A 14,373-nucleotide genomic window follows, 5' to 3' on the forward strand; every position below is an offset into this window, starting at 1 on the left:
CCAGTTGTTAAATCTGTGTGTATGAAAGGATGAGGGGAATTTTTAGCCCCACAAAGGGGTAGAATACAAAGACAGCAAGGCTGAAACTATGACTCTTTATTTTCACATGGACAGTTCAAAGGAAGTCATCAGTAGTTTTGTTTAATGTAAAAAAAAAAGTATCCCGCCCCCCGAAACACACACACATAAATCATGGAGAACTTAATTCTGTTTCTAGAAGCCTGGTTAAAGGATTCATAGTTTAGAAGGGAAATAACTGCAGATTTCTCTAGAGAGCAGTTTTTAAAGCTTGGGAGTAAGAAGTTTAAAGCTAGTTTAGTGGGCTTATTTCCCAGGCTCAAATTGATTTGGGGGAGGTGTCACAGTGCTAGATATAGGGTGATGGGACAGTGGTCACTGCCCAGAGCCTTGGAACGGATCTTGCTGTCACACAAAGCAGGCAACAGAGAGTGAGACAATAAGAAGTAATCAAGGCGCCAACCAACGTTTTTGGATCGCGCGTTCATCATGTATGTCCAAAAGGTATAGGCATAGGCCGTGTTGGGGTAGAGGTGCCGGAAACTGTCAGTCAGTGGCACAGCCTGCAGCAATTCCCCAAAGCCATGACGCTCTTCTGGAGTGAAGCCAGCATTCTTTTTGTTTCCCTTTGGGTTGCGAAGATCAATTTCTTCATGAGCCACATTGAGGTCCCCACATAGCACAAGGGGCTTGCGGGAAGCCAAACCCTTCAGGAATTTGCGAAAGGCTTCATCCCAGCGCTGCCGGTACTCCAGGCGCACCAGACCTCGGCCTGCATTAGGTACATAGGCTGTCACCAGCACAAATGCATCATATTCAGCCACAATCACTCTGCCTTCCTGATCATGTTCCTCTTCACCTACAGAAACAATGAAACAATTAGCAAAAAGAAGTTTAAGAAAGGGAAAGCAAAGAATAAAGGGATCAAGAATTGGGGCTGGAGTGGGATATCAGCAACTGGTTTGGAAGAGCTGGGCTTTAGGAATCAACAGGGTCTCACCAATGCCATAGGAGACTTTGAGTGGGCACTGGCGGGAGAGTAGGCCCACACCACTGTACCCTTCCTTGTCTGAAGGAGCTGACCAGTACTGATGGGATAGTCCAGAGAGTGCTTGAAGTTCAGCTGGTAGTTTGTTCTCAGAACATTTGGTCTCTTGGAGGCACAGGATATCTGGGGCTTCCTCCTTTACCCACTGTGAGCGAAATGAAAGGTAGAAAAAGTATTATCAATTCAGCAGACATTTACTGAAGAATCTATGTGCTAAGTACTAGAGATACACAGGTGAGGGACTTCCCTGATGGCACAGTGGTTAACAATCCACCTGCCAATGCAGGGGACATGGGTTCATCCCTGGTCCGGGAAGATCCCACATGCCGCGGAGCTACTAAGCCCGTGTGCCACAACTACTGAGCCTGTGGGCCTAGAGCCCGTGCTCTGCAACAAGAGAAGCCACAGCAATGAAAACCCCGTGCACCACAACAAAGAGTAGCCCCTGCTCACCCCAACTAGAGAAAGCCCGTGCGCAGCAACGAAGACCCAATGCAGCCATAAATAAATAAATAAATAAATAAATAAATAGGACAGTCTCTGCAGAAGGAGTATAAGTCTAGCACACAGTATTTGAAGTTATAAATTACATAAATAGCAGGGAGACAAGAAAGAGTGTTCCATGCAACACTGAGAAGATTGGTTTTTTCCCTATAGGCAATGGATAGCCAGCTAAGATTTTTTAAGTAGTTATTTAAATGTTGGATATGCAAGAAATAAAATGGAACAAGTCCAGTAACGAGGTTTTTCTGACATGCTAGGAAAAAGATGAGGACATTAAATAAAACAATGGCAGTGGAACTGGTGGAATGGCATCTAAGAAATACAAGTGGGGGGCTTCCCTGGTGGCACGCGGAGCAACTAAGCCCGTGCGCCACAACTACTGGGCCTGCGCTCTAGAGGCCCCGCTCCGCAACAAGAAAAGCCACCGCAATGAGAAGCCCCCGCTAACCACAACCAAGAGTAGCCCCCGCTCGCCACAATTAGAGAAAGCCCCCGCTTAGCAACTAAGACCAAACGCAGCCAAAAATAAATAAATTTATAAAGAGAAAAGAAATACAAGTGGTATGATTTGGTGAAAACTTTTTATCTCTGCCACAAGAAAACGACAGTGCTAGGAACTAAAATGGGAAAAGGTGATTAAACCCCAAGATCAGTACCCCCCTCCCCTTAATTTCACTCACATCTAAACCTTTCTTCTTAATCCAGGCTCGAAGCCCATCCACATTCCAGGAGCAGATCTTCAGTGTGGCTGATTTGCCACCGGGTGAGGTTTTCTGATCTGGGGGGTCCTCATACATGACTGTCCCCTCTCCTGTTGCCTCTTTTTCATTTTTTTTCGCTCCCGCCTTGCTCTTCTTGGCCTCTGGCTCTATAAAATAAGTAATACACAATGATGTAAGTTGGCGATAACCAACTTTGATCCGCAGTTAACTATAGATCCACCGAGAGCCTGCAGTTGCCGCGACTTCTTCGCAAACTGCAAAAATGAATATACAGTCGGTCCGTACCTCTCGTTCATCAAGGGAATTATAGACATCCCCATCGCAGCCTCTAGGGAGATGGGCCTATTTCATTCTCTTACCAATCTTGGGCTCTTCCCCGTCTTCTGCCACCGCTCCCTTTTTCCCACGTTTCGGCATCACTGTAACAAACACCCTTCTGCACCAGTTCCACGTAGCCCACCGAAGCAGTATATTTATCGCGTTGCCTACAGACGCAAAGAAGTAGTGAAACCAGCTAGGCCTGGGAAAGACTCCCCCCTCGGGCGCCCCCGCACCAAGTCCCGCCTTTCAAACCGTATTATCTCTGAATTCTTTTCCCGCCTCAGTGCACCATCGGCCTTTCAGCCCCTCATTCTCAAGACTAGATCATTTCATAGTGCCTCCTACCCTCCTCACGAGATCGGCCCTCCAGCCAATCGACGGACTTAATTAAGAACCCCGACTTAGGCTTGCCGATCAAAAGTCCAGAGAAGTCCCTACGATGGGCAAAACAACAACAACCCTGTAGCTGACCTGCTTGGGTCGCAGCCTGGCTCCTCCTTAACCCAGCACAAAGAATGGAGCACGATGTGCCCCACGTGGGTAACTGGCGTGGTCACGTGATCTGAGATGCACCGCCAGTGGCGGAGGAATGCGGGTGATTGGTCTGTTTGTACCACGTGACCGAAAGCTCAGCCTTCCCAGCCTTCTCCGTGACTCCGGGGCACTGAAGGCCCCAATCCTCCATTCTTGGGCTGTTCATCGCTATGCCAGAATCACGACTCCTACTGCCACCTTGACCGGAGATCCCAGAGCTGTCTAAGAGAGAACAAAATCAGTGGAGAAGGTTGGGCTGGACCATGGGAGAGAGGCAGAGGAACGGATAGGAATTTAAGGAGCAGATGCCGACTCAGTGTTCCTGGCAGTTAAGAGAACAGGTCCTCGAAGGGGCCTTGATGGGTCGCCGTGACGACAGGGGTTGGAGCTGGCGCCGGCGCGCTACCAGCGGGAATTCTTTGGTATCTGTTCTGGTGCGTGCTGCTCCTTAGCAGTCACCGACTCGTTTTCTTCAGCGACCCAGAGTCTGTCCCCCAGCGCGGACTGGTGCGGGCTTCACGGCCCCAGTGGTAGCTAGGAGCCATGCCGGCGGTTTTGGGTTTTGAAGGCAGCGCCAACAAGATTGGCGTGGGAGTAGTACGGGATGGCGTGGTGCTGGCGAACCCGCGGCGGACTTACGTCACGCCTCCAGGCACAGGTACGGGAGTAGGGAACTTATAGTTTGCGGCGCACTTCTCCGCACAGCATCACCTGCAGTCTTCCTAAACATTAGTGAAGAAAGGTGTGGAGCGCATTGTCCCCTCATAGTTTTTGATCTGAGTCTCTGAGATTATGTGACAGTGTTATCACAAGGCTGATGGATAGAAGAGTTACAGGCACTTGAACCTGGATCTTCTGAGCTCGTTCAGCATCTTTTACGTGCTAATCGTCAGCTGGCTGTTGGCTACAAAAATAGATGTATAAGCTTGTTATGGAGCTGGACATGTAGACAGAACTTCACATTACAGTGTGATAAATAGTAGATGCAGTCAAAATACACTAGAAAAGACTCCCAGCCTAGGTGTAGACAGAACTGGCTGGCTTTGCAATATTCAGTAGTTGTTTTTGGACTTCTGTATTCTTGAAATGAGAATGGTAATACCTGCATCATTGGGTCTTGAGAATTAAAGAACCAGACACATTATCACTTTTAGTAAACGTTATTTGTAAATTATATTGTAACTTGTCTACCCTACCCGCAAACATCTGCTTATGTAGGAGAAGGCAACTGACTTGCATATACCTGAAAAGCCTCTGTGAGCAGGCGATGTTGTGACAGGTTACTCATTAGGAATGTACGTGTATGTTTAGCACTCACTCTTGGCATTTGGGCACCAAGAATGTGAAGATAAATAAAATAGCCAGTGATTTGAGATGCTCATGGTTAAACTGGGAAAAGTACGGATAATTATAATGCTATAATTGTTATATGTTATGTGTAGTATGTTAAATTCAATGATGTGTTAAATTCATGCACACGATTTGTAGGGTCACAGAAGATCACCAGAAAGTATGAGATAGGTATCACTTGAATTGAGTCCTGAGTAGGAGTTGGGTATGAAGAAGGGCATTTCTGAGAGCTGTTTAGCCTAGCTGAACAGGCTGGAAAGACTATATCTGAAAACATAGAAGACAGGATGCTTGAGAAAAGGGAAAAGGACTCTTCCTACCCCACTAAAACATCTGTTTTGACTTCTACCTCCCTTTCTATAGAAAAACTCTGTGATCTCTGACTTGTGTCCATCTCTTAGGATTCCTTCCAGGTGCTACTGCCAGGCACCACCGAGCTGTTATCCTGGACCTGCTGCAGGAGGCACTAACAGAGGCTGGATTAACCTCCAAGGATATTGATTGCATTGCATACACCAAAGGTATGGCTGGGAGAGTGGGTGACAATGGAAGAATATACCTGGAGCCTGGCTAGGTCAAAACAGCCTGCAGCTCACCTCTGCTACCACCGCTAACACCACCCAACCTTCACATCCCCTGCTTCCCCCGGCTTTGTTTTTCCCAGTCTCTATAGGATTCTCACTCCCATTTCTGTGCCCGTAGGTCCTGGCATGGGTGCCCCACTGGTTTCTGTGGCTGTCGTAGCCCGTACTATGGCTCAGTTGTGGAATAAGCCATTGCTGGGCGTTAACCACTGCATAGCCCACATTGAGATGGGCCGCCTCATCACTGGAGCCACCAGCCCAACTGTGCTGTATGTCAGTGGAGGAAATACACAGGTATTTAACAGCACTTCACCGTTCCTTCTTTTTGTTTCCCCTCAGAGATTTTTCGTTATTTTTAATGACTGAAACAAAACAGGTCTAAAACCACAGCTTCTGGAAGAACCATTTGTTCTTGCTGGTCTTTCTTCAGACTTGACCTTGGCCTCTTGTTGGGCCGTGTGTTTAAGAGCAGGGTCTCTGAAGACATGCTTGCTGACAACAGTTTTTTCCAAGGGGATATCCACAGAGTACCTTGTGGGCATGAGGTGATTATAGTTATAAACTTTCACAAAAGACTTGATCTCTGACCTCCTGGCGATTTTCTTCTTGCCAGTGGTAGCCATCACTTTGCAGGGATAGCGAGATACCATCATCAGTGTTCTTCATGATGACCCACCAGGAGCAGCACCACCTTCCCAGGTTTCATGAACTTGTCCATTTTGACGGAAACCACTCAGGACTACGGCAGAAAAGCTCCACCATTCCTTCTTAATTTCTAAGGCACTGTACCAACAACTTTCATGTTCCACCTGAGTGGTGGGAACTGCAAGAGCAAAGCTGGGCTCATCTGAAACTAAAATATGATATACTAGAAAACCCACAACAGAGTTTGTGATATCGTATGTTTGGGCAGTATGATAGAACATTAGATGACCTTTATATATATGGCTGTAGAGATAAGGAATTTCCAATTTAGAGAAGGAAAGAATGGTAAGGATTGAAGTATTCAAAATAATGAAAGGATTTTCATTATTTTGAATCTCATTTTTCCTATGAATCTTAGCAGTTAAAACTAAGGGGCACTATCCCATTTGTATCTTTACAACAATTGCATGTTTTGTTTTAGTTACTGGTGATAAATATATAGAAGTTTTTACTCTAAGAGTATGAAAATATAAATAATTTAGAAAACATTTTATGAATGGCAGAAGGTATTTTAAACTTACAGGTGAAGCCAGAGTTGTTTGGGATACCTTATAAGATCTTTTTAGGTTGGGATTAGAGAACTCGAGCCTTCCTTTCCCACATAACACCTGATGGGATTATTGTCAGGAATGGTCATTGTCTCCAGCTTATGAAAGGGTTATGTTCTAAAACTTCATCTTGTGAAATAGTTATTAAAGATGAAGCACAGGGGCTTCCCTGGTGGCGCAGTGGTTGAAAGTCCCCCTGCTGATGCAGGGGACGCGGGTTCGTGCCCCGGTCTGGGAAGATCCCACATGCCGCGGAGCGGCTGGGCCCGTGAACCATGGCCGCTGAGCCTGCGCGTCCGGAGCCTGTGCTCCGCAACGGGAGAGGCCACAACAGTGAGAGGCCCGCGTACCGCAAAAAAAAAAAAAAAAAGATGAAGCACACATTCCCGTGAAAATGATGTGGCAACTTTAATGGGTAGAGAGCAAGTAACTGGTTGAGGCCTGAAGGGTATCATACAAGGTCACGGACTTGAGGTGTGGAAAGTTTCAGTGGAAGCTTACAAGAGTTTATGGAGATGAGCAGCGATGGAATTTTCTGTTCTTTTCCTCCTCCCTTTTTTTTTTTTATTTTTGTTTATTTTTGCGGTACGCGGGCCTCTCACTGTTGGGGCCTCTCCCGTTGTGGAGCACAGGCTCCGGACGCGCAGGCTCGGCAACCATGGCTCACGGGCCCAGCCGCTCCGCGGCATGTGGGATCCTCCCGGACCGGGGCACGAACCCGTGTCCCCTGCATCGGAAGGCGGACTCTCAACCACTGCGCCACCAGGGAAGCCCTCCTCCTCCCTTTTGAAGCCTGCTTAGGTGTGAAAAACAGAAGATGATTGGGTAGGGAAGTGTAGATGACAGAAGTAGAAAGGCAGAATTTTTTCTTTCCTCTTTTGTTGCCAGCTTTTGACAGTAGAGTAAGAGCTACATCCGAATGGAAGAAAATCCCTAGCAGCACCAGAAAGGGAAAGGGACTTATGGGCCTTAGGAAGTACTCACTGTCAGCAGTGTGGAGCATATGTGTCAGTGGGTGATAAATACTCTCTGTGCTAGAAGCTGGTCACGTATGAAGAGTGGACATAAGTTGGTTGCCAGTGCTGAGTTGGATGGGCCATTAGTCTGACCCAGAATGGGGTTTTTGAGTTTGGGGTTTTTTTTGTTGTGTTTGCTGCACTGCGTGACTTGTGGATCTTAGTTCCCCAACCAGGGGTTGAACGAGCACCTTCAGCAGTGAAAGAGCAGAGTCCTAACCACTGGACCGCTAGGGAATTCCCTGGGATTTTTGAGTTTCTTTTAACTCTACCTTGGTGGTTTCTAAATACCACCACCCTTGTAGGATAACCTAGAAGAACTCTGGTTTCCTGCTTCCAAGAAGGAAAGCCTTCCCTAGTACACACTGTCTAGACTGCTTTTAAAGGAATATTAGGAAGCTCCAAGCAAGAAAAATGCATCCAAAGTGATAATTTGCTTCTCCCCTGACCTAGACTACCTTCTGTAGACTAGGAATCTCCTCTGGAAATCCTTGGGGTATATATAGACTTCTCAGATAAGCGCTATTAAAAAGTACCCATTGAGGGTTTGGGAAAGTAGTTTTTCCCATTGCTTATTGCTTTTTGGAAGCTCTAGTGACCATGTTGATCCTCTGCTGTGTTCTTCCCCAAAGCCAAATGCTCCTCTTTACAGACTTGAGGTTTCATGGACATCCTCATCACCCTTAGGTGATTGCATATTCAGAACATCGTTACCGCATCTTTGGGGAAACCATCGATATTGCTGTGGGTAATTGTCTGGATCGTTTTGCTCGAGTGCTGAAGGTAAGCCATTGAGGCTACAGAGAACATGAGATGTGAATGTATTTGGGGAGAGCCATGGAAAAGGAGGAGGAAAGTAGTAAATTAGCTTCTTAAGCTTCCTGGATACCTGACTTCATCCTCTTTTTCATTCTGCTAGATTTCCAATGACCCAAGTCCAGGCTACAACATTGAACAGATGGCAAAGCGGTAAGGGGAATAAGGTGGAAGGAGGCTGACTGGTGGGGCGCCAGGGATTTCCCTGTATATGTGTTAATGAGGTTTGGGAGGGCTTTGGAGGGTGAGCAGCCAGCTGACTACAGGCTTAAGTGCCTCATATACTCACTCCCACATAGAGGCAAGAAGCTAGTTGAGCTGCCATACACTGTAAAGGGGATGGACGTCTCATTCTCAGGGATCTTGTCTTTCATTGAGGTGAGTGTGGGAGAGGTGAGGAGATGGGCACTTCTCATGCTTTTTAATGAAGCACATGTGTTTTGCTCACCAGTGTATTTTCTACATATAGCATAGTACTGGCCCATGTTAGATGCTGAATAAATTCATTTAGCAAATATTTATTGAACATCTTTTGTGTGCCAGGTGCTGTTCAAGGCAATTGTGATACAAGGTGGAGCAAAACAAAAATCCCTGCCTACTTGGAGCTTGCATTTCATGCAGTGGGGGTGGGAGACAGAAAAAGAAACAAAAAAAAAAATTGGGGAAATAATAAAATAAAAAGGGTCAGATGGGGACAAGTGCTCTAGAGAAAAATTAACTGGGGTAGGGAATGGAGGGTGCCAGGGTAGATATTCATAATTACTGAGTCTTTTTTTTAAGATAATCACAGTATTTTCTTTCTTTCTTTTCTTTTTTTAAAAATTTTTTTCCCATAATTATTGAATCTTGAAAGACTTCTGCTGGTTTTATAGCTCAGTGCCAGTGAAGGGCAAGGTTGTCGTATAGGATGTACTGGTAAATTGAATTGTGGTGAAACATGGTGATACTCCAAGTGCACTAATTTTTTGCTCATATGTCATCCCCAGACCACAATTCATTGTTTTGTATGTTTTCCCCTTTAACTATAGGATGTAACCCAGCGGATGCTGGCCACGGGCGAGTGTACTCCTGAGGATCTGTGTTTCTCCCTGCAGGTAATGGAGTGAAAAGCTGGGACAGAAACTTGAAGCTGGAGGAGCTTTTATACAGTAGACAGAACTAAGCTGGGATTGTCTTTGATGTTTTCACCTTGTTTGCCTTCCACAGGAAACTGTGTTTGCAATGCTGGTAGAGATCACAGAGCGAGCCATGGCACATTGTGGCTCCCAGGAGGCCCTCATCGTGGGAGGTGTGGGGTGTATGTATCACTGGACTGTGCTTCTCTTTCCTATTTTGGGGCATGTGTATCCTCCTCCTGATACTCTAAATCTCTAAGGGTTTGGGGAAATTACTCGTTTTATTTCTTGTCCAATGCTTCCCACTCCTTGCCCCTGGAATCCCTACTTCGTTTTCCTAAGTCAGTGCACATGAGGTGTACAGCCAGACTGTGGAGAAATGGCTAAAGGTAAGCTAACTGTACCCCTACCTCTTTGTAGGTAATATGAGGTTACAGGAAATGATGGAGACGATGTGCCAGGAGCGTGGAGCCCGGCTTTTTGCCACAGATGAGAGGTAAAGGCCCATTCCCTTTCTTTATTTCTTTTTTTTTCCCCTCCAATTACTATGATTTTCCATGCTTAGATCATGAATTTCATACCTCTTTTCCTTCCCAGATTCTGCATTGACAATGGAGCCATGATAGCCCAGGCTGGCTGGGAGATGTTTCGGGCTGGACACAGGACTCCTCTCAGTGAATCTGGGGTCACACAGAGGTGAGCAGCCCCTTGGAGGAGGTAAACAGGATTAAGTGGGAGGTAGGCAAAAATGTTCAGCAGGGAAGAGGATCCAGAATCGTGAGGGCAGAGAAGAATGGAAGGTGCTAAGGGGTAACTGTCCACCAAGTTTTTCCTATTTTTTTTACAGGTATCGGACAGATGAAGTAGAAGTGACCTGGAGGGACTGACAAGGTTAACAGAATCGGAGTAGATAGCGCCCTACGTGGAGACCAAGGGACCCTGGGCCTTAATCTTTATCCTGACATGAGAATCCTGGCAAGGCTGTGGATGCCCCTCTCCTATCATTTGAACCTCAAGATGACTCAGCATTAAAAACATTTTTGTTTTTATATGTTGATAATCAACTTGTGTTCAGGAAGGATACACAGTTGGCACTGGATAAATTCTTGTTGATGGGGTGATGGGTAAGAAGGCAAGGGGTCAGAGCGGCACCCTGGCAGACTATTGCAGGTTGCCTTGGGAGCTGCTGCTCTGGAGCTAAAATTGAGGGGAATCTCTTAGATATTCTAATCTCTTCTTAGTAATGCTATTATCATTGATACTATTTTAGCATCAGATCTTATGCTAATTGCTTTACATTTATCATCTCATTTAAATTCTTTGAAGTATAGGTACTCAGAATTTCCCTGAAAATAGCCTGAAGCCAGGTGTAATTTCATGCTAATTTATAACTCAAAAGTAAAACCATCCCTCTTCCAAACCCTTAGGCCTACAGACATTTCCATTGGCAGCTTGAGGGGGCGGGCCCCAGGTATACACATCTCTGAAATTAACAGCCAGTCATTAGCAAAAATCCCACGTATGCTCAACCTTTTCTCTGTATGTTCCCTTTTTATAGTCCTGCTCTGAGCCCTGATTTCTCCTGAGGACTCTGCTTCTTTTAGTAGTGGTGGTGGTTTCTCTCACACCCATTGTACCACTGGGCCTGGAGGCAGTACAGGTGTCCGCATTTTTTCTTATACTGTATATTTTTTAATATTTATTTATTTGGCTGTGCTGGGTCTTCGTTGCGGCATGCAGGATCTTTAGTTGTGGCATGCGAACTCTTAGTTGCGGCATGTGGGATCTAGTTCCCTGACGAGGAATCGAACCCCGGTCCCCTGCACTGGGAGCATGGAGTCTTAACCACTGGACCGCCAGGCGAGTCCCTTCCTCATACTATTTTTAAGACTATTCTCTCTCATCTCTAACATACCTCAGCTTTGAAACACAAGTCAGTACCTGTCATAAATCTTGGTGATTTAAATATCCGTGTAGATAATCTTTCTAACACTCTGGTCTCAGTTCTTTGCTCCTCCAGTGATCTTGTCCTCCACCCCCACTTCAGCTACTCATTCCCTTGGTCATATTCTAGACCTACCACTACTCCATATCTCAATCTCAAACATCCCACCCTCCCACCATTACTTCCTATCTTTCCAGTTTATTCCACATGCCTTCACTTCCCTCCTCCCACTAAATTCCAGTCATGAGCCCTTTGTTAAGGGCTTACCTCCCTTGCTTCTCTGGCTTTTGTCACACTCAACTCTTCACCAACTTTACTCCTAGATCCATGCAGCTGAAAGGGCTGGGAAGAAACAGGTTGACTTGTCTTTAAATTCATTACCATAAAACTTGAGTGAGTCCTTTATGCTACTAGCAATATCCCCTGGGCCTTTTACTTGCCCTTCCTTTTTTTTGGCCATGCTGCATGGCTTGCGGGATTGGAGTCCTAACCACTCCGCCAGGGAATTCTCCACTTGCCCTTGCTTCTGATCTCTTAAATCTCCAACATCCCTCATTCTCAGTGTTACTTTGGTAGAAAATAGAAACAATCAGAAAAGGTTCACAAGCTCCTACCACTATACCTACATACCTTCCAGCATTTATACCTGTAAGCTCTGCTTTCTCTCTTGTTATTGTATACCAGGGATTCTCAACTGGGACTGAGTTTGCTCCCAGAGGACATTCGGTTGATCACAACCAAAAGGAGGTGGTGCTGCTGGGTAGAGGCCAGAGATGCTGCAAAATAGCCTACGATGCACAGAACAGCCCTCCACAACAGAACCGTCTGGGCTTAAATGTCATTGGCGTCAAGGTTGAGAGATGCTGCTCTAAACAAACTGTCCAGGCTCCTGTCCAGCCAGTCCCATCATTTGGCTTTCAAGGACATCTTTCAACAGTTCTCCCTCCTTTTCTGTAGCGTCAGTATTCCCCTTTCTCTCCTGGAATATCCTGTTGGCACACAAATATACTGTCATTTTTCTTACCTTACAAAGACATAAACCTCTCTTGACCCCATTTCCCCTTCCAGTTGCTTCCAATTTTCCTGGTCAATTTTTTAAAAACATTTTATTACTAAGTTTTTAAGTTGAATTATGTTGACTTACAATATTAGTTTCAGATGTACAGCATAGTGATTTAGTAAGTATTCTTATAGGTTATACTCCACTTAAAGTTATAAAATATTCACTGTATTTCTTGTGCTGTACAGTATATCCTTGTAGTTTGTTTATTCTGCTCTGTTTTATAGCAGAACATCTTAAAAGAGTCTTTTCCACTTCCCACCAATTCCCTATTCAGTCCACTGCAGCACGACTGTTCTCATCGTGGTCACCAAGGACTTGCACAAACCTAAATCTAATGGCATCTTCTGCTTTATCTTGCACAGGCTATCAGCAGCATTTGACACCCCCTCTTTGAAACATTGTCTTTACTTGGCCTTAGGACATGTTCTCTGGTTTGCCTCCTAGTTTACCAAGTACTCTTTCTTAGTCTGCTGGTTTCTCCTCATCTCCGTAGTGCTCTAGAGTTCAGTCTGGACTGCTTTTCTGTTTACATACATACCTGGAGTGATTTCAGCCAGTGTTACACATTAGAGCCATTTCAGTGTGGATGACTTCCCATATTTTTAGCTCCAATCAGGACTTCTGAATACCTAGCTGCTCTTGGCATCTCGACTCGGATGCTTAATAGGCATCTCAAATTTAACATATACGAAACTGAACTTACTTTCTCCCCAGCTTACTGCTGCAGTCTTTCCTATTTCAAGTAATGACAACTCAATCCTTCTAGTTGTTCATGTTAAAGTGTCTTGGTATTATCTTTGGCCCCTCTTTTTCATCTCCTCCAATTCATCAAATCACGTTGACTTTACCTTCAGAATACATCCAGAATCCAATTGGTCACTTCTCTGCTGCCACCCTAGCCCAAGCCAGAATTTTCTGCCTCCAAGATCAGGGGTCCCCAACCCCTGGGCCATGGACTGGTACCGGTCTGTCAGCGGCCTATTAGGAACCGGGCTGCACAGCAGGAGGTGAGCAGTGGCGGGAGGGCGGGGTGGGCGAGTGAGGGAGCGAAGCTTCATCTGCTGCTCCACCCCCCCCCACACCCCCACCCCCACCCCCTGCCCCCATCGCTCGGGTTACCACCTGAACCATCGCTTGCATTACAGGCTGGAAAAATTGTCTTCCACGAAACTGGTCCCTGATGCCAAAATGGTGGGGACTGCTGTCCAAAATTATTGCCGTAGCTGGTCTACCTGCTTCCACCATTTCCCCCTTACAGTCAATTCTCAACACAGCAGCCAGAGTGAATAGTGTTAACACGGAAGCCAGATTATGTCACTCTTCTCAAAATCCTCTGTGTTTTCCTACCTCAGAATAAAACCCAGAGCCCCTTAAAGGCCTGTAAAAGCCTCCATAACTTGCCCCACCCTTCCTCAAGTAATGCTTTGACGTCACTTCCTGCTACTTATCTCCTTGTTCACTCTGCTCCAGCAACATTGGCCTTTTGTTCTTCCTTAAACACTGAAGGTGTGCTGCCCCTCAAGGCCTTTAGACTTGTTGCTCCCTCTGCCTGGGAAGCTCTTTCTGGAGATATAGTCTTTAAGTCTGCTCAACTTTTTTTCATGAGGGCTTTCTGACAACCCTACTTAAAATTGTACTCCTCTAGCGCTTTCTAGCCTACTCCCCTGTTTTATTTCTCTTCGTAGCACTTAGCACCTTGTAATCTAATAGTTGTTTTTATTATGTTCATTGTTTATCTCTTGTTGGAATATAAACTCCCTGAGGGGAGGTGTAGCTTGTTTTATTCATTGGCATATCATCTCCCAGTACTTAAAAAAGGTCTGGCACATAGTGGACATTCAGTTAGTATTTGCTGAATGAATATATAAGCTGATGAGGAACTAAACCAAAGAAATAATCAAAGGACTATAAGGTAAGACTTGAGCTAAAAGATTTTAAAAATTAGGATTACATAAGCTTGGGAAAAGAGGAAGTTTCTGATTACTTACTAAGTAGAAAGTGATGATAAATACTTTTTTTTTCATTTACAAAGGATAGACACATAAATGGGTTGAAATGCATTAAGGCGTGGAGGTTTAAAGTAG

At 45.4% G+C, this 14,373-nt stretch overlaps 2 protein-coding genes across 3 annotated transcripts; one reads left to right on the top strand and one right to left on the bottom strand.

Moving 5' to 3' along the window:
- Window positions 1–81: 81 nt before the first annotated feature.
- On the bottom strand, window positions 82–3,196 carry APEX1 (apurinic/apyrimidinic endodeoxyribonuclease 1). Of its 2 annotated transcripts, none has more exons than XM_082648830.1 (5): window positions 3,085–3,196; window positions 2,652–2,777; window positions 2,251–2,438; window positions 1,019–1,211; window positions 82–877 (listed from the first exon to the last, which is right to left on the bottom strand). In XM_082648830.1, exons 2-5 carry the CDS (start codon window positions 2,707–2,709, stop codon window positions 360–362), a joined length of 957 nt encoding a protein of 318 aa, XP_082504956.1. In that variant the 5' UTR covers window positions 2,710–2,777; window positions 3,085–3,196; the 3' UTR covers window positions 82–359. The 2 variants fall into 2 exon arrangements, with proteins under 2 accessions (XP_082504956.1, XP_082504957.1); XM_082648831.1 differs by having other exon boundaries at window positions 2,959–3,085.
- A 357-nt stretch (window positions 3,197–3,553) lies between these two features.
- Window positions 3,554–10,302, top strand: OSGEP (O-sialoglycoprotein endopeptidase). Its single transcript, XM_082646959.1, has 11 exons — window positions 3,554–3,805; window positions 4,899–5,018; window positions 5,200–5,375; window positions 8,038–8,133; window positions 8,270–8,319; window positions 8,466–8,544; window positions 9,195–9,260; window positions 9,373–9,463; window positions 9,702–9,777; window positions 9,879–9,977; window positions 10,129–10,302. The coding sequence occupies exons 1-11, from the start codon at window positions 3,691–3,693 to the stop codon at window positions 10,166–10,168; spliced, it is 1,008 nt and encodes a 335-aa protein (XP_082503085.1). The 5' UTR covers window positions 3,554–3,690; the 3' UTR covers window positions 10,169–10,302.
- Window positions 10,303–14,373: the final 4,071 nt, after the last annotated feature.

The sequence above is a fragment of the Grampus griseus genome (genome assembly GCF_964374135.1).
Source record: "Grampus griseus genome assembly, chromosome: 2".
NCBI lineage: Eukaryota > Metazoa > Chordata > Mammalia > Artiodactyla > Delphinidae > Grampus > Grampus griseus.

Excerpts from the sequence above, each read along its gene's own strand:
- APEX1 (XM_082648830.1), bottom strand. The coding sequence starts at position 2,709 with ATGCCGAAACGTGGGAAAAAGGGAGCGGTGGCAGAAGACGGGGAAGAG. Across the intron at positions 1,212-2,250 it reads TTAAGAAGAAAGGTTTAGAT|TGGGTAAAGGAGGAAGCCCC; the intron begins GTGAGTGAAATT and ends TTTCGCTCACAG. Across the intron at positions 878-1,018 it reads CAAAGTCTCCTATGGCATTG|GTGAAGAGGAACATGATCAG; the intron begins GTGAGACCCTGT and ends TTGTTTCTGTAG.
- OSGEP (XM_082646959.1), top strand. The coding sequence starts at position 3,691 with ATGCCGGCGGTTTTGGGTTTTGAAGGCAGCGCCAACAAGATTGGCGTG. Across the intron at positions 3,806-4,898 it reads CGTCACGCCTCCAGGCACAG|GATTCCTTCCAGGTGCTACT; the intron begins GTACGGGAGTAG and ends TCCATCTCTTAG. Across the intron at positions 8,545-9,194 it reads GGATCTTGTCTTTCATTGAG|GATGTAACCCAGCGGATGCT; the intron begins GTGAGTGTGGGA and ends CTTTAACTATAG.